This window comes from Natator depressus, chromosome 3 (assembly GCF_965152275.1).
Source record: "Natator depressus isolate rNatDep1 chromosome 3, rNatDep2.hap1, whole genome shotgun sequence".
In the NCBI taxonomy this organism is placed as follows: Eukaryota; Metazoa; Chordata; order Testudines; family Cheloniidae; genus Natator; species Natator depressus.
This window is the reverse complement of record NC_134236.1, coordinates 194,904,685-194,928,237: the sequence shown is the minus strand read 5'-3', so window position 1 is coordinate 194,928,237 and position 23,553 is coordinate 194,904,685. Positions and strand designations below refer to the sequence as shown.

Genomic DNA, 23,553 nt, shown 5'->3' with positions numbered 1-23,553 from the left:
AATAGATTATGATATACTGAAGGATTAAGGATCACTGTCTGGTGTCAGATTAATCCCACATATAGACCATCACTTGTACTGACAGAAATATGGCTTCAATTCAGCAAAATAGCTCCCTGGCTAGGTAACACATTTCAGCATTTTATGTAGAGCAAGTGAGATATTTCCTTGATCTGTTGTTGCACTGCATCTATCTCAGAAATTAAATATAAATCTGTATCATATGCAACACATGCTCTCCTCAAATTACTGTAAGGATGCATAGCGTAACCATCCATTATACATACAGCTGTGTGTGGCGAAATGCTGTAGTAAACTGCTGTTTGTTTCACAGTTCTCACTTTATTAATATTTTCCCCATTGAATATGTAGAATTTTATGCACTTACCAGTTTCGTTCACTCAAGACATAAGCTTTTCAATATGTTGTAATGGCATATTCAGATATGCCTGGTACAAACAAACTGCTAAAATATGTTGGATTTTTTATTACTACCAAACCCACCATCCACTTAGTATATGTTAGACTTCAGCAGCCTTTTGACTCTTGGGGGGTGGGGGGGAATGGCTGGACCAATGAACAATAAATCGATACATTTTAAATAAACACAGATTTTTCTCAACACAGTATTTCTAAACAGTTTGATTTTTTTAAAAAATTTCTTTTTAATTTTTAATCCATTTATTTAGCGAAAGTACCATTTTTCAAGACAGTAACCAAAAAGCAAATTCAAGTAGATTTCAGTTTTACATAACTGACTGGTCCAAAAGATCAAGCTTAATCTATGTGTATATACAGTAACGTACAATACATGTGTACATACATGATATACTGCATCAAATGGTAGGAAGGAAGAAACGTCCTAAAGTTCTTTTTCTCTTTTAATAGTTCCGGAACAAGTATAATAATGAAACAGGTTAAGTTGTCTTCTCTGTAGCATTTTCTGTTAGTGGCTAGGAGAGCAAGATTAAAATCTGGACTCCAATGGAATGATGTTTAAAATCCGTGGCTTTTTTAAAGGCAAAATAATGGTTATTCAACTAAGATGATATATGTAGATACGAAAATTGAGAGCATTCTTAGAAAAATGCTGCTGACTGTGAAAGGCTGCTCTTTCACAGAGGTATCCTGAGTGAAGGTTTTATTTGCTAGTATCTTGGTAGAATGGTTCAGAGCCTTAAGTGGAAATTCAAATCTGCATCCAAGTGAAGATTGTTAAAATATATAATGCATGGAGAATTACAGAGAATTTGCTCTGTGAGGTTTATGGATTTGTTTAATGGAAAAAAAAACAATCTTTCAGCATTACCATTTGTACAGTAATACTGGTATCCATGATTATTGGATTTTGTATGTCATCGGATGTCATGATGAAAATTTCACAATATTGCTCTTGATAAATAACCGTGGGTCAGTTTCTGCAGAGAGAGGTGCCTATAAATCAATAATTCAGTGTTTTAAAGCAGAACATCGCTGAAACTTTTAACTGAATTTTCTCTTGAAGGGCCAGATCCAAAGGCAACTGAAGCCAAATGAAAGACTGATAAATTTCAGTGGGAGTTGAATCAGGCCTCAAGTATTTTCTTTTGAAGTGAAAGTATTCATATTCTTGATTATACTAGACCAAAGTGTACCACTTTGAGAGATCCACTTCCTCCAATCTCCTGGGGGGAAAAACAACAACATAAAATTACTCACGTTAGCGTACAGAAATTAAATGCAATGATAGATTAAAAAATGTACCCTTTTTATTTTTAAGAAACTCCAAAACAAATACAAGGAAACACAAACCTACCTAAATATTGACTCCAATTAACCTCTGTATGGACGCTTATTTGCAAAAGTGAAACCTTATTTTGTTTATCTTTATTTAAATTGTATAACAAACGTTCTAAAATTGTATTAATGCCAGTATTACTGGAGCCAGATTTGTAAAGACAGGGATGCAATTTTGTAATCTTAATGCAAGCCTGCAAATACTTGATTTAAGTGCACATAAATTGGGGGGCCCCCGAATGTGTATGCAACAAATGCATGTGCATAACTGAGACCTCGCCCATTATTTTTTGTAAGCAACATGACAATTAATGAAAACAGTATGTGCCTAGAATGCTACATGTTGTTGGCATCCTACAAAAAAGTATGAAAACTTTGCTAAGGAAAGTGTTATGCTCTAGTGAATCACTGCTTCCCTTACGATTACATATGAGCAGAAACCTCTTCATGATGCAAAGAAAACTAGGTGTGGAGCTGAAATCAAAGGGAAGCGGGTGTATGTGCCCTACTGTAGTTTACAAAAAACATTAATTTGAATTGAGAAAAAAAAAAGGTGGAAAACTGGCAACAAGAAAGGTATGTAAGTTAAGGCTGCTGCAGGATTGTGTGTGTGCTGGCAAGTTCAGTGGGATTCATGTGACTTTCACTCTTTCTTTTCAAGTGAGGAAAAAAAAAACACTCTTGCAACCTAATGAGGAGCATTTACCAGAGCAGCAGCTCCATCTTATGGTATATATATTCTACCACAGAGATACACATCACCTTCTTAAACAATGCTTCAGTGCACAATGCATATATTACTGCTGTGAATTTAGGGTAAAAAGTATTTCGACAGCTAGGATTTTGTCTTGATGTAAATACTGCATTTTAGTTCCAGCCTGTTTGGCATTTTCGCTGCTTGGTGGATGAGGAAAAAGTTGGAGAGCATGTTTGTAAGGAGGCACTTGGTTTTTACTGGATAAAGCTCCGTGCACCATATAAATACCAACAGCTCTTTATAGAGAAATGAAAGGGTTTCCCCCTTCCTCTATATATAACTACTCCACCACACCCCTAAGGTTATAGAATGCTGAAACAAGTCATCTTTCCTGCTGAATTTCATGCATAACCTCTACCACAACTCTCAAAGGCAGATCTTGCAGCAAAGTTTGTGAATGGTAAGATTCTCTGTCGTCTTAAGGGATGTAAGACTCTTAGAACTTTCATTTGTTTCATTGATACTGGACATCTCAACTCTAGTTCCCATAAAACCATTTCAAACTCCTAGATAATTATTAACATCACTCTGTTTCTAGGCGCAGGAATGTAAAACCTGCTCAAATCCTGGGGTTTTTGTCTAATGTTTCAACACTAGACATTGTCTGCATCTTTATGGTAACCATACTGCTTCGCTCCTTTTTCACTCCTAAATCTTCCTTCTATGGTTGACAGCCATCTTGTCTTCTGCTATGAGGGTTGCATGGGAATTCTCCCCTGTGGGTGTGGTGGCCATTTTAATTAATCTATAATAAAATAATTAACTTTGCGCTTACATGGTGCCAGGCTCTCCGAGAACTGTACAAAATATCAGTAAGCAGTATTGACCCAGTTTCAGATCAAGATACTGAACCACAAAGAGGCCAAGGCCTGCATTTTCAAACGTGTGCAATTTGAGACACCTGGAGTCTGATTTTCTAGATGGAGGTGATCAGCCTCTCTGGAGACCTACTTGTATCAAGTTAGGCAGCCAAAAATTAAGGCACCTTAAATGAGAGGAGACTCTGAAAATGTGGAGCTTCCTCAAGATCACCCAGGTAGAATAGAATTGGGAACAGAACTTGAATCTCGTGACTTCCAGTCCCTGACTCAGCTGAACCTGAATGCCAGATCTCTAACATCAGAGATGTTTGGATCTGACTTTCCACACTCAGCCCCATCTCTACCTCTAATCACTAGACCAGCTGGACTTACAGTGGCCAGTGATGAGAGCACAGCTAACCATTTCTTCTACAAAATAACTAATTGCCTTCAAACGGCAAAGCCTTTCTTGGTCAAATATCTGGCTATGTGACTGTGATTTTTCTGGACCTGGCAGGTGAATGGGAACAATTTCCTGCAGTTTCAGGGAGGATTCACAGTGAGCAAAGAATACACAGGTAGTGATGTACGTGCAGGAGATTGTTTACATGATGCTGTGGATATAGTCTCAGCAATGCCCCGGGGTCTCCACTCACCTAGGGAATAGGCCACTTCTGACCCCCATCTCTTTGGCATAGCTCTGCCCTATAGGGCAAATCAAATCCTCAACGTCCTGGCCACAGAGGTCTCCCTAGCAGCAGAACCAGGGCAGTTCCACTGTGCAAGAAATGGCTGGGCTCTGGGTATGCACCCCTTTTGTGGCACAGAGCCCAGCACTGTGAGGGGCCCTTCTGAAGCAATGGACAGGAAGCAAAGCCAGGCTAGAGGAACAGCAGAGTGAAGGTGGGCATACACTGGTGCACTGGAGGGATAATTCAGCCATTGGGCTTCACAGCCACTCTGTGGCTGTAGGTGGGAGGGGTCCTCTGGCTCACCACTGGAAATATCCAGAGTACAGCCCCAACTGGGGCTGGGTGACAAGTCACAAGTTTTGGCCCTCTGAGTGCATGCATTCTAATGATCTCTTAGTTGGAGATACAACATCTCCCTAAAGCATAAGCCTCGTTCCCTAGAGCTTTGGAAATATTGATACTGAATTCAACAGGCTACTCTACCAGGCTCGTTCCGTGATTTTTCAATAAAACAACATTCAGTCCAATTAGCTGGACAAAAGGGAAACCTTTTTTCTTCTCCAAGATCTTATGAGAACATCCAATATATCTGGATAGAGAAAAACCATTTAAAAAAACCCCCAGAATGATGGAGAAGAACACCCTCTTGCTTTTGAACTTGTACAGAACATTTAGCACGCAGTGTATCATGCAAAGGACGAACATGCATGTGATATTCTATAACAACACATTAACAGGCTGTACAAGTTACCTAGGTAAGCACTAAATGTCCAAGTTAATGTTGCTTGTATGGCATTGAAATATGGCTCCACTCTGAAAAGTGACGTTAAAATGGCTCCATCTTGCTTCTTTGTGTAACTAGAGTCATTGTCATAAGTGCTCACTTCAGTGACAAAGATACATTGTTACTGCATTTTCCTCCTTGCAAGCGCCAACCCAGCTCCGGGAGATGAAGCAAGATTCTCTTTCCCCCTGCGTATCAAACAGAATTGTCTACCAAATTTTATTATTTGAATGACTGTAGCAGCTGGGAGCCTTAGTCACGGACTAGGACTCCATGGTGCTAGGTGCTGTACAAACCCAGCTCATAGCGGTCAGCTAGAGCAGTGCACACCCTCAGCAACATCTGTGCAATTCCACTGATTTCAGTGAGCATCACGTGAACACGTTATCATCAAAGGCAGAGTTTACCTTGCAAAATCTTTATTGAATGTGACTATACACAAGAAGAACAGAACTCGGCCTGACTGTCAGATCCCAGCCTGAATTTGCAAGGGTGACAGTCAGGAAAAAAACAACTCCTCCTGTTTTGACTTGTAGATGGCGCACATTTGATTTGGAGTCATTGAGAGACAATGGACACAAAGTCCCACTGTTTTAACAGTCACTTTTCAGAGCAGAACTACACTTTATCTGCTCCCAGGTCCCTGCACATTACGACACAGTCTTTTCACAATCAAATGAGATCATGTAATTTAAAGATCAGAATGTTTTTTTCCAACCTTAGCCACACGTACATCTTGTTCTTTGCTCCCCCACCCAGGTATGGTAATTTGTCATTGGGGTCTAGCATATCGTTAATGACCCAGACTAGTTAATACAGTAACTTCCCTTATCTCTAGGGAATCTGAGTAATTTTGGAAGCACCCATGTACGATGCTTGTTCTTTTCAGCCAGTAGCACATCACTCCTTAGGTGTTCTGGGGAGAGGAAACTAGCTAACATAGCTACACATGCAGAGAGGAGATTTTTTTTTTGTAAAGTACATTTCAGGAAAGCAGGCTGATAACTATTAAGAGAACTTAGCGGTAAACATAGGTACCCTATGTACATCAGCAAATGTTCACAATTCCTCTATACTGTGCACTTCTGGCCAGCGCAGAGAGGGCAGGGTTGGCTTAAAGAGGCAGCTGGAGATTCCCTCTGAACCGCGGAAATCTCTTGGGGGTGCACAGTTATCACAGTCAATTCTGTGCCATCTGGGACTGCCCCGCCCTCCCTCCCCCATCACGAGAGTGTGCACTGGAGCATGAGGGGACTGGAGAGGGTGTGGCTGGAGCACGTTGCTGTGTGTGGATCCTGGGCTGACAGAGTTGTTCCTGGAGAGTTGTTCTACTTGGCACAGGTTGTTTTTATGATGGGACAAAAGTGTATTTTCACACTGTTCTTGGTGGGGGGGCAGATGGAGGCCGGACAGGTTTTGCTCAGTTTTTTAAAAATCACCTTTTTGTACACAGGCCAAACATTGAAAATTTCCGCCCTCCCCCCTCCCCCCCAAAAGGTGAGTTTCAGACCGTTATAAGCAACTGTAAACAGGGGCTAGAATGGAAACTAGTTTGTAACCTTAACGACAGTGGTTATTGCCACACTGCTGAACAAAAATAAGGTGAATGTATTTCTCCTCAAAGAGCCTGGACTGACAACTCCGGAGACTGGCAAGTTCTACATATCCAGAGATCTACTACAGCACCGGCAGCAGCCACAATGCAGATCACCCCACTCACACTGCACCACCCCAGGACAGCAAATTCCTTCTAGGAGGTGAAGGGCAATTTAAGTCTTGGTGCCTCTTTAAACTCTTGGTCTCACTGCTGAAACTGCAGGCAAGGGTGCCAATTAGTTGGAAACGTGGTGGCTGCTTCTGTGAGATGGATGTGGGCTGAGACTAATTACCCATTTCTCCACCAAATCAATATCCGACATGAACAGATTTTGATCGCTGGTGATCTAGGATGGATTCAAACCATGAAGGTCTGGCTCCATTTTACAAGCCCTCTGGATGTGGAACTTCCACTGACCGGAGTCCTGCATTTGGATGAAAGATGTAGTTTATACCAAGGTGCGTAAAAGAGTAGAATGGGGGGGGAGGGAGAAAGAAGTGTTACCTGTTCTGTGTGAACGTCCCCAAAATTCCCTGAACTTGCTGGAAAACAAACAAGCAAGGTTAATATGTGGCACTTAACTTTTCAGCCTCCTTGATAGAATACAGTTATTTTATATCCTATCACATGATGGATGAATTAAAGCATTTAACATATTACACAGAGATGTATGTGCATGTGCGACCCTCCCTCCCTTGCTCCCCAAGCCCTGCCAAACCATAGCAAAATGCATTTTGAAGAAGACAGCGTGGCAGATCTGAGGTCAGTGACAGCTATAAGACACATGTGACCATCTGTAGCCGAGTGGGTGTAGGATATGCTAAAGGCAGTCCTGTTAGTACAACCCTTACATGTTGACCACTTTGACAATGTGGTGTGATACCTGAACATGGCAAAGGGTGAATATCTTTACCTCACCAATTTTACAAATGTCCTCAAGTAGATCAGGACACCTGGCTTGGTGACTAGGGCCAGGCCTACACTATAAGCCTACGCTAGTATAACTACATTGCTCAGGGGTGTGAAAATCCCACACCCCTGAGTGACCCAGTTACAGCAACCTAACCCCAGGGACAGACAGTGCTATCTCAACAGGAGAGCTTCTCCCATCGCCATAGCTACGGCCACTTGGGGATGTGGATGAACTACGACGCGCTCCTGGCGGCATAGGAGCATCCTCGCTGAAGCGCTGCAGGGGTGCTGCTGCTGAATTTTAAGTGCAAACCTGCCCTAGGTAATACAGGCCCTCCTGCCATGGCTTCCCCCCACTGAAATATTCTGCCATTGTTCTTTACTTTGTGTGTGTGTGTGTATTGTATATTAATATATACACAACGTGTGTGTGTGTGTATTTTATATATTATTTATATGTATTTGACAAATGTCATTGTGTTTGTCAAGTATTTTAAACCTCATCTGTTCACTCTAGAAACCTCCTTGCGGAAATCGCGTTGCTTGTTATTTTACAAACTATTGACTTCAATGGGGCTACACTGGTTTACACCTGTTGAGGATCTGGCTCTTATATACTAAAACATAAAACAACGCTGCTAATAACAACAGTAATCCTTTGCACGTACGTAGCACCTTTCATCTATGAGCAATAAATAGTTTTACAATGATGGGGAAACTGAGTCACAGAGGTTAAGTGATTTGCCTAAGATCACACGAGTCAGTGGTAGCCTCAGGAATAGAGCCCAAGTTCCCTGCTTCATAGTCTGTGCTTTCATGGCCAGATCCTGCTGCCTCCTTGTTCTGCTGTCACACAGTTAAGCAGCAAGGAATTTTTAGCACTAGTTTAGTTTACTTTTTTCTTTCTGAACTCAAATTCTTCCCGGATATCAATTTACACTACATACAACTTCTTTCCATTGTGCCTATTTGACAGTAACTTGTTAATTCTTACCTGCTGGATTCCAGGACAAGGGTTTATCCATTACAGGAGCAGCACTGCTATCCATTCCAAGTGCACTCTCCCTGTCTACCTGCCTACGTGTAGTAGAACTGAAAAAAAGAAAAGACGAAAGTGGTGGTGGGACAGAGGGTCATATAACAGACAGTAAAGCCATTTTGTTTGTTTACTCTTTAAAAGTGCACGGCAGTCTGTAATTCACTATTTTCAAACTCTAGTTCTTTTTTTTTTTAATCAGATGCTACTGTTTGTTGACTGAATTTCACTATGAAAACTCTCTTGCCTGTGCGATCGTTCTATAGCTGTGCTGTCAGTCAAAGATGTGGTGTAAGGTTCTTGTCTTTCAAGCGATTAAGGGTTTTGTTAAATTGGTTGCCCCCAACAGATCTTCAGATTGTTCTAACAGACAAGAGGAATGTTTCACATTGAAATACTTCTAAGGAACAGCAGTCAGTCAGATACCAGGATACCAAGATGTGATGTCCAGAACTCCATCTAATTATTCTCACACTTAAAGCCCCCAAACCAAAAAACTCTACACCACTAAGAGAGAAGTTGTGAGCTTTTACTCTGTGCTGCTCCTTCTCCTCAAAGAAAAAACCGCCAGCATGATGTTCTGGCATGTATGTATAAGTTATTCATTTTTGTTTTGGTAGTCTTGAGTTCTTCCCTCATCCTCCTGTTCGTTCATCCTCAGTCTTCTGCTGTTCAACAGCATACATAGGCAATCTGCTTCCCCAGGCAGTGGAATCAGACTGTTAGATTTTAGTAGCTACATTAACTTGTTTGGGATCAGCATGCCTAGCGGGATCTGATCCTGCAGTCCTCACGCTGGCAAAACACCCAGTGAAATCAATAGGAGTTTTGCCTACAGGAAGAGGAGATGAATATAAAAATTGGAAAAATTCTCAAGCAGGACCAGTGGGTTTCTGTCGCTTCTTCATTCTGGTGGATTTCCCTCCTACTAATTTCTCTTTGGATAGGGTAACATCTACTCTATTGCAGTACCATTTGCAAAGGTACAATGACACTGCATGGCTTTTTTTTTTTTGGGGGGGGAAGTCTGAGTAGATTAGCGAGTGCTTTTTTTAAATTTTGGACAGAAGTAAGTTGTGAGAATGAAAATGTGACTGCTTTCATGTTGCACACTAATTTATTAACAGCTACAGCGCACAATCTCATTTGGCTTTGATAATACAAATAATAGATTCCAGGCATAAAAAGCCCTTTATTACTGACAACAATGTAAATAATTAAAGCAAGAGCTCAGACTTTCCCTGTGTCTTTGTCTTTCTACTCTCAGTACAGTGAAGGTTATGCAAGCAGCTGTGAATCCATGAAGCAACTTAAAGCAACCCTGCTCCTCATCAGCTTTCCCCAAGCCATATTAAAGCCACAATAATGCAACTGCTACATCACACTGAGCTTTATTGGCTCAGCAAAAGAAACTAAGAAACTTCATTGGAGACCAGATTAGGCTGGTTACAAAATAGAGAGATTCTTTTGCTCTCTGACCCCATTATCTTTTCCATAGTATCTTGGTCAGCTTTCTTACACATAGCCATGGGTTCTGTGGAGACCTGTAAATTGCTTTTTTGGCTGCCAAATTGCAGTAAGCCTTCTATTTTTATGTTTTAAAAGAGCTTAAAACTGTCCATCCTCTTTGGATGTGTCTTTAAAATCAGCCAGTGCTGGGAGGATTTTATATATATCCAAAGGCTTAGAAGATGTTGCTTCTACTGAGCTGCTAGTTTTATGGTCTACAAAATATGAAAAGCCCAGTGGGGATAAAAGGAACTTAACCAGTTCTATCTAATACATATAAATCTACCTAAGAGCTCAGTGCCCTAGCGGTACTCAATGTACTACATTTACCTCAGTGGAAAGATGCAGAAAATGGGTCTTTTGCACATATGCCACATGTTCCCTTTCAATGCCACGTTAATATGAATTAAAGACGCTGAGATGAGTAAACAAGGTCAGCCTGGGCTCGGCCAAGTTGGATCAACGTAAAATAATTGTCAGGTTTTTCTGTCAGCAACGACAGTTCGTTTTGGCTCAGCATTCCCAAACTATACATTATAAAATGTTTGTAGGGAAGCTGTTGCCAGACACTTTGCTTATTCTCCTTGTTTTGCAAACCCAGACACTTTCCATTAATTACATGTATAACTTATATGACCAAGTTATTTTTTCAAAAAAATTTCTTGAACAATGAAGCTAATTTAATCTAGAGGCACTTTGATTACAATCAAAATAACATAACAGCATAATAACAGAGTGTATTTGCTATGCAACAAATAAATCACTAGTACTAATAGCTGATTGTCTCTCTTCAAAGAGCTCTGCACACATTAATTAATCCACCAACATTTCTTGAAGTCAATGACTATTATTACCTCAGTTTTACAGACACAAAAACTGAGTTGCCCAAGATCACAGACATATTCATCCTATCCAGCATTTCTGGTGCATCAGAAACTGCCACTGACTTCAGTGGCGTTTTGAATATCCAAAGAATGAGGCCTATAGTGACAAAGGCAGGATTAGAACTCAGGAGTTCCTGGTTTCCAGTCTCATGATCAATCTAGTACACCATGCTGCATCTTCTCAGTAGCCTTCAAAAAAGCTTGGTTTATAACAAATTTCAAGTATACAAATACTATAGAGCACGATGTCTGATTATTTATGAAGTTACAGTATGTTGTGTATAATGTTGTTTGGACATATATATTTATAGTACTCTTCTCACCTCTGTGATGTTATCTGGTTAAAATATGACCATATAGATCATTGTTGCAACCACTGTTTATATATTTGTAACAAATCTTGTACAAAATGTGGCATGTAAGATGTCTATGAAAAGGTTATGATTTGCTGATTAGGATTATGCTATTTGTATGCATGTATCATTTTTGTATTTAAAGTTATGAATATTGGATCTACCTGGATTTCAAATGTTTGCTCCTGGGGTAACGCCCACACGGTAGTTAGCTAGCACATCTTGGAAGGACTATTCTAATTGAGTGACTCATCAAAAGGACTCTTAACTCACAATGGACCATGGGAGATGCCCATCTACACTGAGAGGACTGTCCTATAAACGTGCTGTCTGGAATATAGGTAATGGCTTCCTGCAATGACTGAGAGCAATGGGGCATGAACATGTGTCTTGCCCATGTGACTCCAAACGCTATCTGTTCACCTGTGATTCTCCAGTAGCTGTGTTGAGGGTTTTGTTTTGAAACAGTGGGTGTCCTTCCACATGGTAGAAGAGATAAAAGGCCCTGGAAACTCCTCCATTTTGCCTCTATCCTGCTTCAGCCTCTTTCTTGCCCAAGCCTCTGGACTTGTACTAATGGGAGCATTCTAACCAATGGACACTGAGGTCCTTCCAATGATTTGGAAGCAACCAGAGATTTATCAAGCCAGCAGTTTATTGCATCACTGCTATAAGCCTGAACCAAGAACTTTGCAATTACTGTATGTATTTGATTCCTTTAACCAATTTTAACTATCACCCCTCCCCCCTTTCTTTCTCTGATTAAACCTTTGATGCCAATCCTTTAGTATCTAAAATCTAATGTGATTCTTGGGTAAAATCTAAGTTATATATTGACTTGGGTGTGTGGCTGGTCCTTTGAGATATGAAGAACCTTTTAGTTAAGGAGACTGGTTGTAAAGAACCACTCACCTTTAAATCCAGTGTTTTCCGTGGTAATACAATGACTAGAATGCCCAGGGAAACTGCTTTTATGACTTCTTGTCAGCCAGTGTGGTGAAACAGAAGTTTACTTTTGTTGCCGGTTTGGTATATCTTATGAAAGATTAGCCACCAGTCTTGAGGCGTCACTACCCTATTCCTCAGCAGTGAGTCCTGAGTTTGACATTCTCAGTTGTCAGGGTAGCAGCCGTGTTAGTCTGTATTCACAAAAAGAACAGGAGTACTTGTGGCACCTTGGAAACTAACAAATTTATTTGAGCATAAGCTTTCGCGACCTACAGCTCACTTCATCGGATGCATTCAGTGGAAAATACAGTGGGGAGATTTATATACATAGAGAACATGAAACAATGGGTGTTACCATACACACTGTAACAAGAGTGATCACTTAAGGTAAGCTATTACCAGCAGGAGAGCGGGGGGGACGGGGGATGGGACCTTTTGTATTGATAATCAAGGTGGGCCATTTCCAGCAGTTGACAAGAACATCTGAGGAACAGTGGGGAGGGGAATAAACATGGGGAAATAGTTTTACTTTGTGTAATGACCCATCCACTCCCAGTCTTTATTCAAGCCTAAGTTAATGGTATCCAATTTGCAAATTAATTCCAATTCAGCAGTCTCTCATTGGAGTCTGTTTTTGAAGTTTTTTTGTTGAAGAATTGCCACTTTTTGGTCTGTAATCGAGTGACCAAAGAGGTTGAAGTGTTCTCCGACTGGTTTTTGAATGTTATAATTCTTGACGTCTGATTTGTATCCATTTATTCTTTTGCGTAGAGACTGTCCAGTTTGGCCAATGTACATGGCAGAGGGGCATTGCTGGCACATGATGGCATATATCACATTGGTAGCTGTGCAGGTGAACGAGCCTCTGATCGTGTGGCTGATGTGATTAGGCCCTATGATGGTGTCCCCTGAATAGATATGTGGACACAGTTGGCAACGGGCTTTGTTGCAAGGATAGGTTCCTGGGTTAGTGGTTCTGTTGTGTGGTGAGTATTTGCTTCAGGTTGCGGGGCTGTCTGTAAGCAAGGACTGGCCTGTCTCCCAAGATCTGTGAGAGTGATGGGTCATCCTTCAGGAGAGGTTGTAGATCCTTGATGATGCATTGGAGAGGTTTTAGTTGGGGGTTGAAGGTGATGGCTAGTGGCGTTCTGTTATTTTCTTTGTTGGGCCTGTCCTGTAGTAGGTAACTTCTGGGTACTCTTCTGGCTCTATCAATCTGTTTCTTCAGTTCAGCAGGTGGGTATTGTAGTTGTAAGAATGCTTGATAGAGATCTTTGTCTCTGTCTGAGGGGTTGGAGCAAATGCAGTTGTATCTTAGAGCTTGGCTGTAGACAATGGACTGTGTGGTGTGTTCTGGATGAAAGCTGGAGGCATGTAGGTAGGAATAGTGGTCAGTAGGTTTCCGGTATAAGGTGGTGTTTATGTGACCATCACTTATTAGCACTGTAGTGTCCAGGAAGTGGATCTCTTGTGTGGACTGGTCCAGGCTGAGGTTGATGGTGGGATGGAAATTGTTGAAATCATGGTGGAATTCCTCAAGGGCTTCTTTTCCATGGGTCTAGATGATGATGTCATCAATGTAGCGCAAGTAGAGTAGGGGCATTAGGGGACGAGAGCTGAGGAACCGTTGTTCTAAGTCAGCCATAAAAATGTTGGCATACTGTGGGGCCATGCAGGTACCCATAGCAGTGCCACTGATTTGAAGGTATACATTGTCCCCAAATGTGAAATAGTTATGGGTGAGGACAAAGTCACAAAGTTCAGCCACCAGGTTTGCCGTGACATTATCGGGGATACTGTTCCTGACGGCTTGTAATCCATCTTTGTGTGGAATGTTGGTGTAGAGGGCTTCTACATCCATAGTGGCCAGGATGGTGTTTTCAGGAAGATCACCGATGGATTGTAGTTTCCTCAGGAAGTCAGTGGTCTCTCGAAGATAGCTGGGAGTGCTGGGAGTGTAGGGCCTGCGGAGGGAGTCTACATAGCCAGACAATCTTGCTGTCAGGGTGCCAATGCCTGAGATGATGGGGCGTCCAGGATTTCCAGGTTTATGGATCTTGGGTAGTAGATAGAATATCCCAGGTCGGGGTTCCAGGGGTGTGTCTGTGCAGATTTGATCTTGTGCATTTTCAGGGAGTTTCTTGAGCAAATGCTGTAGTTTCTTTTGGTAACCCTCAGTGGGATCAGAAGGTAATGGCTTGTAGAAAGTGGTGTTGGAGAGCTGCCTAGCAGCCTCTTGTTCATATTCCGACCTATTCATGATGACGACAGCACCTCCTTTGTCAGCCTTTTTGATTATGATGTCAGAGTTGTTTGAGGCTGTGGATGGCATTGTGTTCTGCACGGCTGAGGTTATGGGGCAAGTGATGCTGCTTTTCCACAATTTCAGCCTGTGCACGTTGGTGGAAGCACTCTATGTAGAAGTCCAGTCTGTTTCGACCTTCAAGAGGAGTCCACCCAGAATCCTTCTTTTTGTAGTCCTTGGTAGGAAGGTCTCTGTGGGTTAGCATGTTGTTCAGAGGTGTGCTGGAAATATTCCTTGAGTCGGAGACGTCGAAAATAGTTGTGACCCATAGAGGCACGGTTACAACTTTCTCTTAATATTTGCAAACCAGCTGCTTCCTTGTTAAACAGGCCTTTCAAAAAAGGCTATTAGCAGTGTAAGGAGAAAAAGCAGAAATGCTGCAAAAGTGATGTATTTTCATTTAGTTTCTTTAACTACACAAGACAATATTCTATTCAAGGAGTGAGGGTGGGGGGAATCATGTTTAAATAATATTGTTCCTTTGAGGGATAGCTCAGTGGTTTGAGCATTGGCTTGCTAAACCCAGGGTTGTGAGTTCAATCTTTGAGGGGGCCATTTAGGAATTGGGGACTGGTCCTGCTTTGAGCAGGGGGTTGAACTAGATGACCTCCTGAGGTCCCTTTCAACCCTGATAGTCTATGATTCTATGAATGTCACACTGACAACAGCCAGGTATTTCAAAGGAATCAATGAAGCTCTGACCTTCGCTCACCTTACTTTGTTTTAACCCCTTCCAAAACAAACAAACCAAGAACCTAAAAACAACCCTCCTCCACTCTAATGTTAAAGAGAATGTGATGCAGCCATATCTTAACATTTCCTGGATTTTGAAAAAAGAAAAGGAGTACTTGTGGCACCTTGAGACTAACAAATTTATTTGAGCATAAGCTTTCTTGAGCTACAGCTCACTTCATCGGATGCATTCAGTGGAAAATACAGTGGGGAGATTTATATACACAGAGAACATGAAACAATGGGTGTTATCATACACACTGTAAGGAGAGTGATCACTTAAGATGAGCTAATACCAGCAGGAGAGCCAGGGGGAGAAAATCTTTTGTAGTGATAATCAAGGTGGGCCATTTCCAGTAGCTGACAAGAACGTCTGAGGAACAGTGTGTGTGTGTGTGTGTGTGAATAATGCATCCGATGAAGTAAGCTGTAGCTCACGAAAGCTTATGCTCAAATAAATTGGTTAGTCTCTAAGGTGCCACAAGTACTCCTTTTTCTTTTTGCGAATGCAGACTAACATGGCTGCTACTCTGAAACCTGGATTTTGAGTGGGTGTTACAAACTCAAAACAATTAAACACTTATTTTTTGTACTTAATATAAAATCTGACGGAATAGTAGAAATATGTACATTTTAAAGAACATAAGTAACATACACAGTTTTTGCATTATGCCTTAAATCCACTGGTATTAAAACAATCTGCAGCTTATTAGAAAACAGGAGCAGTTTGAACAATTTCTTGGTAACCAAATATACTCGGGTAAAAACAAAATACAGTCCACAATAATGGAGGCGGATGCAGACTTTATCCTGTGTGCAAGATCATGGAAATTGTCTCTGCAGCTCACCAGCTGATTCAGCCAGAAATAAGCTGGCCTGCAGAAGTCAATATTTTTCTTTTACATAGTGTTAAGTCATGGAGAGGATCAAATAAGTTATCCTGCTCCTATGGACAACAAGGGTTAGTGCCTTTCAGAAATGTTTTCATTATTTATATGCATCTGCAGAGTAAATTCTGATCAAAAACATTTCACATGTGTGTACACACACACACACACACACACACACACACACACACACAGATAAAGAGAACAGTTTGGCTACAAAATATGTGACACCTAGGAAAGAAGTGATTGTGAAATGGTCAAAACTAAACAAAATAACTCCTGCCCCCCACCAGCAAAAACAAAAAACAAAATACCAACAACCCTGATTAGAACTAGTACAATCCCCCTTCTAGCACTTACAAAATAAACTCCACATTGGCCAATGGCCTGAGTTGTCCAATTTAACTTAGGATAGGGTGAGTAGGCCTGAACACAAATGCAAAAAGTGTTTGGGGCATCACCCTGGAACCTTCAATCAGATGAGGAGTGGGAGCTACTTGGCGATCCGGGGTTACTTGTTTGATTAAGGGCTCTAGGATCAGCCTGGGTATTATTAGGACAATACCATCAATTTCAGTCCACTACACTGTTCTTTCTCTAACTTAGCTTTTGAGTTACTAACAGGACTCATTTTTCTGGCTGGGAAGTTATTTTAGCCCACGGTGGGCTCTCTGCTTTGACTCCAAATCCAAGAAGAGAGTTCACTTGGGTCTACAGTCAGGGCCCTACCAGAAAAAGATTGAACTTAGTGGCCTGTCCTACAGATGCTCACTGTTTTCTTGATCCTTTTCTTGATCCTCTATTGTCATTCAATGGGGTTTTTGCCCGATCAGTCGAAGGGCCTAGTTTTTTGTTTAAAAAACAAACAAACCCCCAACAAATTATTTGAGAGCTAATGTTCCATTTACATTCTCCCTCCTCCCCTGGCGCCCCCATTTTACTGTTATGAACTTGCTGTGACTGAAATCCCATTAAAGTAGATGCAAGTCTTTTCACTGACTTCAGTGGGTTATGGACCAGGCCCTTACAGTATTCAGAGGTGCGGGAGAGCTCAAGCATATACTGTGCACTCGGTCAGAAAGAGACTTATTCATCAGCCAGCACAGTGGCCATGCTCATGTTAGAAAACCAGGGGGATTCCACTGAGCTTGCGCTATCGATTTATGAAATCCAAACAAGTCACACAGTCAAATGCTTCTACACTTTTGTCTATATTTTTAGCAGCCATGAAACTAAAGCACAAGGAAAACTTTTAGAGACACAATGCAGTGGTGAGAAATGCTAACAGTATGATCTGACTCAGGAATTCCTGATTGGGAAAAGGCCTTAAGGAGAATCTTGATACTGAGAAGATTAAATAAAAGAGAATTATTAAGCATAAAACTGGAAAAAAGAACCCTGGACTCCATTTAATCATATGCATAATCTGTTATGCTTCCTGACGAATGCTAGTACTAGGGCTATATTAAGGAGTTAAAAAGTTCTTTTCTGGGCAAAGACTAACGGGATTTTAAAACATTTGGTCATTCTTGAGATTCAGCTAAATGGCCCTAAAAAGCAAAGGAGCAATCATAAAAATTAAATCCAAGAACTAAGGAAATGCACTTGGCTTTGGAACCGTGCAGGGATTTAAATGATAACATTCTAGAAATTCAAGTGAAGTACACAGCTTGGTATGGTGTCTAGATACTATTGTGATGCAGATACATAGGAAACTGTTCAACATTTTAGGATGTGAGTAGCTTTAATAGTAAACTGGTGTCAAATGTAAACCCAAGTGACATGACTCAAAAACATCATGGAGAAATGGAGCAGTCACCATTAATTGTTGTTGTTAAACATCTCTTTAGCATCATCACTTTGCATGGTGTCTTACAGAGATTAAAGAAGACACAGTCCCTGCCCCAATCATGCACAAGCCTTATTCATGTGAATAAAATGTACCCCTGTGCGTAGTGCCGTTGATTGTGTGTAATTAGACCTTGTCTGAGTAAGGCTTGCAGGATCTAGTCCATAATTATAAGATTGATACTGAACACAATGTTGGTGTGTCTATGCACATGTGGACAGATTGTGTCTTGTGATCCACTGAAGGCTTCGATAGGACTGCTGCAGAGATGAATCAGCCATAGGGGAGAATATTAGGAATTTTAAATGCTAGGAAGCAACAATCCTCTCCACTGCGGTACTGTGCAACACCAGCATATGAACGCTGTTGAGGAGGTAAGAAATGAACAAGCTACCTACAGTAATGTGCATGGCTTAGTTTAGGAGACCTCGCAAAGATGGCAAATCCCACTTTACACCAGGTTTGGAGTCATGGAAAGGCAGTAAAACTGTGATAAGGTTGGCTTTTTTTTTTTCTTGAGGGAAAGTATTTAGAAGTAAATAGGCAATGAAATAGCGAAGTCTAACTTTACCTCACTGGTGAGTGGAATACATACATAAGCATGGAAAGACTAGCTTTAAACAGCAGAAGAAGTAGAGACCATCAATAGCTAAACAAAAGTGATCAATCTTATAACCGCTATGGGCCAGTGGAAGAGGGAGAATGTTTCATGCCTGTTCCTTTGAACCTGTGGCTGGAGGCTGAGCTGAAGAGGACAGCAGAAATGTCAAATATGGGAAATCAGTTAGACTGATGATGATGATGATGTTTTGCAAGCAAATAATGCCTCCCATCTCAGGAGCTCAGGGTATTTTACAAACACAACTTCATTAAACTTACCTTCCCAGTGAGGAAGGCAAGCATTCATCCTCTTCTAGAGATGAGGAAACTGAAGTACAAACGGTGAGATATTTTAAAGTGACTACTGATTTTTGGAGGACCAACTGGAGACAACTTACAGGAAGTGCTGAGCATGTAGCCACCTTCTGAAAATCAGGCCCTTTTAAGTTGTTTCAAGTTAGGCTCACAAAATCACTAGTGACTCTTGAAAACCTTGGCCAAGTGTCACAGAGACTGTGGCAGCGTGGGAACAGAACTTAAAACATCCTGATTCCTAGGCTGTGTCTTTGCAGATCTCCTTTTCTCTGTAAAAATCTTCACAGGGGAAAATGTCTGATACAGATTTGACAACAGACGTCTAGGGAGAAAATTAACCTTTGGCAGTGTGAAAATGCATGTAAATCATCGCTGAGCCCTCATATCTTGTTCGCTTGTAGTTTTTTACCAGACTTGAACTAGGAAAGTTTCTTGGCATCACGTGGTCTCTAGCAGGCGTCAGTTACTCTTTGAGCCAATGTATGAGAGTGTTACAGGAGTTTCTTTTAAACTCAAATTAGGGTTGGCTGGGTTCATGTACTTTCAGCAGTTCCAAAGAGCCAATAGGGAGGGTCAGAAACTTTCTTTATATTTGCTAGCTCAGCAGGAGGCAATCAAAAAACTTCAGGGCAGTGGATCTGCTTGCTTAGGGTCAGCTGCATTCAGAGGGTTTTAGCAGTTTCAAGGAGCAGTGAGTGAGGGTCAGAAGTTTCCTTTATATTCATCAGCTTGGCAAGAGGTAATCGAAAACCTCCGGAAGGCAGACCAGTTTATGCAGCTTCAGTGACTCACTGGTGAGAATCAGCAACTTCTGGTGACCCACCTGGGCTCGCCTGTGTTAAAGTGCTTAAGTCAGCAAGCCAAGAAGCACAAGTGAAGCTGAACTCCAGATTAGCTGACACGGGAAGACCAACACAGCTAGATGCTGGGCTGCCATAACACCATCAGGTATAGTATTTCATAAGGAAAACGGTGAGCTGAAGGAAAGACAGCACATTTATACTTCTGGATAGGAGGCATGCTGGCACTGGTTCCCGTTCTGGACTGTTGTTTAAATTGTTGTACTATGTAAATACAGCAATGTACCCAAATGTTTACAGACAACATTCTCACGCTAAATGTTGGAGGTATAGGTTGTATCCAAATCCTTTTGATTGCTTTGAAAATCTCAGGCATGTTTGGAGCAATTACATACAAGCAGTTAGGACAATTTGCCAACATGTAAGTACAACAAAAAGAAAAGGAGTACTAGTGGTACCTTAGAGACTAACCAATTTGAGCATAAGCTTTCGTGAGCTACAGCTCACTTCATCGGATGCTTATGCTCAAATAAATTGGTTAGTCTCTAAGGTGCCACTAGTACTCCTTTTCTTTTTGCGAATACAGACTGATACGGCTGCTCCTCTGAATCACGTAAGTACAACATTATTTAACTATTACGAAATTACCAGAAAAGTTCTACCACACAGGAGGGTAAAAACAAAATCTGCATACTAAATGTGATCTTATTCTGAAATTCAGTTCATATACAAGGTTTAGAAAATGAGGGCTTCCATTTAAGAATCTGAGAAATGATTTTCCTAACTAGGCATTTTTAATTTAGTGTGAAGCAACAAATGTGTTCTGAAAAATTATAAGAGTTGTTTTTGTAAATTTACCATGAGCTTTACCAGGAACAGAATTGAAGGCATCAAGAATGCATCTGAGAAAATAAAAATTACATTTCTCTTAACGTAGTTGCCTATTTTTATTTCTTACTATACTTTCCTTCATGCTGGTAAATCCACCACTTAACTATCATGGTACCTCTGTTCTCCTTGTTATTATTCTTTACTTTACTAGTTCCATATATGCAACATGTTCTGTACAATAAATAAAAGGCAGATTCTCTGTCCCAAAGGACTTACGATGCTAGGTAAGTTAGGAAACGAATAACAGAAGGAGGTGACAACTCAGGGAGGTGTAGGGGAAAGAAATGACAAGGAAGAGGACAATATAAATATGCAGCCTTTGGTGAAATTAATGCACATATCTAGATGACCAAATCTGTTTGTCAGGGACCAGACAGCTGTTTTCTTTTGTACTGATGTCCAAAAGTGCTATAAGAAAAAAAAATCCTATAAAAAGCAAAGGCTTCATGCCTTTGCCAGCAGCCATTATCCAAAGCATCGGTTCTTCAAATGGGTCTGGTATCCAACTTCTCAATGTTTCAGTTTCAACCTATATAGGCATCCGTCCAGTCTGCCATTCTAGGGGTGAGCTATTTAGTTTTCCTCTCCATTAAGATGAGAATCCCCTGCACAGCCTCCATTCTTTGATGCAATAGCAATAAGAGCTTTTACAGAGAGATCCTAAGGATTGCCAGATCAGGCAGCCCTAGACCCACAGTCTAGTGATGGGCTTAGAGAACTTTGTGTTGGGGTCTTTTTACAACTCCTCTTTTTTACACCTTGGCTTCGGCTCAACATCTTGTTGCTGCCAGTACTTCCGTCTTTTCTGCATTACAGGCAAGGGAGGTTGCATTTTTGCAAACAAAAATAGGTATTTAAATATCATTTTGTTATAAATGCTCAGTAGTCCAAAAACGCATGTATTCTTGGTACTCCCTCTGCACTCTCTGCGTCCGTATTGTATGTATCAAAACATCCAACAGCTGCTGCTACTGTCCTAAGGTTTTCCTCTACTAGCATCCAAACATGGGTGCCTAATGTTAGGCAGCTAAATCTATGTTTAGGCTCAGATTTTGCAAAGACTTATATGTATGTCTAACTTCATACACTGTATTACTGATTCAGGACACCATCCCTGTTCAGCAAAGCACTTAAGGATGTGTTTGTCTTCAAGTCAATGGCACATAAGCATTGCTTAAGTGCTTTGCAGGATCAGGGCCTAAGAGCTCCTCCCTGTGTGTAAAGCTAAGCACATGTGTAAAATTTTTCAAGACAAAGGTCTTGGGGACTTAAGTAAAAGTGGCCTAATTTTCAGAGATGCTGAAGTCACTGACTTCAGTAGCCAGTGTTCACCACCACAAAAGCTCAAGCACTTTTACCTAAGTGTCTGAATATAGATTTAAGAGCCTAAATTAACTCATCAAAGTTTAATTAAAATGCTGGTATTTTATTGTTCTCTTTCCTCCTCTTGAATTTTTACAATTGTTGGGAACAAAGGCCATGCCACTGAGCAACAGAATATCCTTTTCAGAATATCTTCTAGGAAAATGTTTAGATCTCTCTTCTGAAAGCCAAAAGAGTCGTCAAAATAATCTAAAAATCCCAGGCTGTAAGAAGACCAGCATTAAATATACATCAGGCAATTGCCTGCTTTCTCCCCTCACCCTACTCAGCATCGTTTCATTCAGTGTTGTGGAAAGGGGAGTTTTCCTCGACTGTATAAGAAATCATAGAAATGTAGGGTTGAAAGGGACCTTGACAGGCCGTTTAGTCCAGCTGCCCCCGTGCAGAGGCAGGACCAAGCAGACCGTAGACCATCCCTGACAGTTGTTTATTTCACCTGTTCTTAAAAATCTCCAATGATGGGGACTCCACAACCTCCCTTAGAAGCCTATTCCAGTGCTTAATGATCCTTATAGTTAGAAAGTTTTCCCTAATATGTAGCCTAAATCTCTCTTGCTGCAGATTGAGCCCATTACCTCTTGGCCTATATTCTGTGGACATGGAGAACAGCATATTAGTCCTCTTTATAACCGCCCTTAACATATTTGAAGACCATCAAGTCCCCCCTCAATCATCTTTTCTCAAGACTAAACATGCCCAGTTGTTTTAACCTTTCCTCTGTCAGGTTTTTGAGACCTTTTTTGTTGCTCTCCTCTGGACTCTCTCCCATTTTTCCACATCTTTCCTAAAGTACAGGGTGATCAGATAGCAACTGTGAAAAAACGGGACAGGGGGTTGGGGGTAATAGGCGCCTATATAAGAAAAAGTCCCCCAAAATGGGACTGTCCCTTTAAAAACAGGATGGATGGTCACCCTACTAAAGTGTGGCACCCAGAACTGAACGCTACTCCAGCTGAGGCCTCACCAGTGCCAAGTAGAGCAGAACAATTACTTTACATGTCTCACATAAAAGTCTTCTGTTAACACACCCCAGAAAATTAGCAGTTTTCACAACTGCATCACTCTGTTGACTCATATTCAATTTGTAATCCACTATAACCCCCCAGATCCTTTTCTGCAGTGCTATCAGGTGTACATTTCATTTTTCCCTTCCTAAGCGTAGTACTTTGCATGTCTGTACTGAATTCCATCTTGTGGATTTCAGACCAATTCGCCAATGCATCAAGGTCATTTTGAATTATAATACTGTCCTCCAAAGTACTTGCAACTCCTTCCAGGTTGGTACCATCTGCAAATTTTATAAGCATAGGAGTTACAGCACAAGTTGTAAAAGCTAAAATGCCTCTTTGCTATACTTACACCACATCCACTCAGCAAATCTCACCTGTTAGAACTGCTCTGTGCTGTGTGTCTGAAGTTTGAGCCAGAGGGAGGGAGGGCATCCTGAAATGTCTGTTCCTCTTGCGATATTAGAGATAGAGCGACAAAAGCTTCATCTGAAGAATCCGCTCTGTCTAAATGCCCCAAAAGAGCTGTTTAAAAATGATCAAGTTGTGATATTAGACTTGATTCATCACAAAGAACAAAACACAGAGGATTATCCTCAATTTGCTCTCATAATAAACAACTAGGATTTCTTCAAAACTTTCACGTAACACAGGAGACAAAATGTTCCCTCTTTATCAATCTGGTTTGCAATGCACATGGGAGAGTACACAGCAGTGGTTCTCAACCTATTTACCA

At 41.1% G+C, this 23,553-nt stretch overlaps 1 protein-coding gene across 4 annotated transcripts in view; it reads right to left on the bottom strand.

The window, feature by feature from the left end:
* Positions 1-403: 403 nt before the first annotated feature.
* WDPCP (WD repeat containing planar cell polarity effector) overlaps positions 404-23,553 on the bottom strand; it is a 253,054-nt gene continuing 229,904 nt past the window's right edge. For all 4 annotated transcript variants that reach the window (XM_074949587.1, XM_074949584.1, XM_074949586.1 and 1 more), the window contains 4 exons: positions 23,195-23,342; positions 8,313-8,410; positions 6,911-6,948; positions 404-1,664 (listed from right to left, as the gene is read on the bottom strand). In XM_074949587.1, coding sequence (XP_074805688.1) covers positions 1,614-1,664; positions 6,911-6,948; positions 8,313-8,410; positions 23,195-23,342 — 335 coding nt within the window. In that variant the 3' untranslated portion in view covers positions 404-1,613. The remainder of the gene's footprint in view (positions 1,665-6,910; positions 6,949-8,312; positions 8,411-23,194; positions 23,343-23,553) is intronic.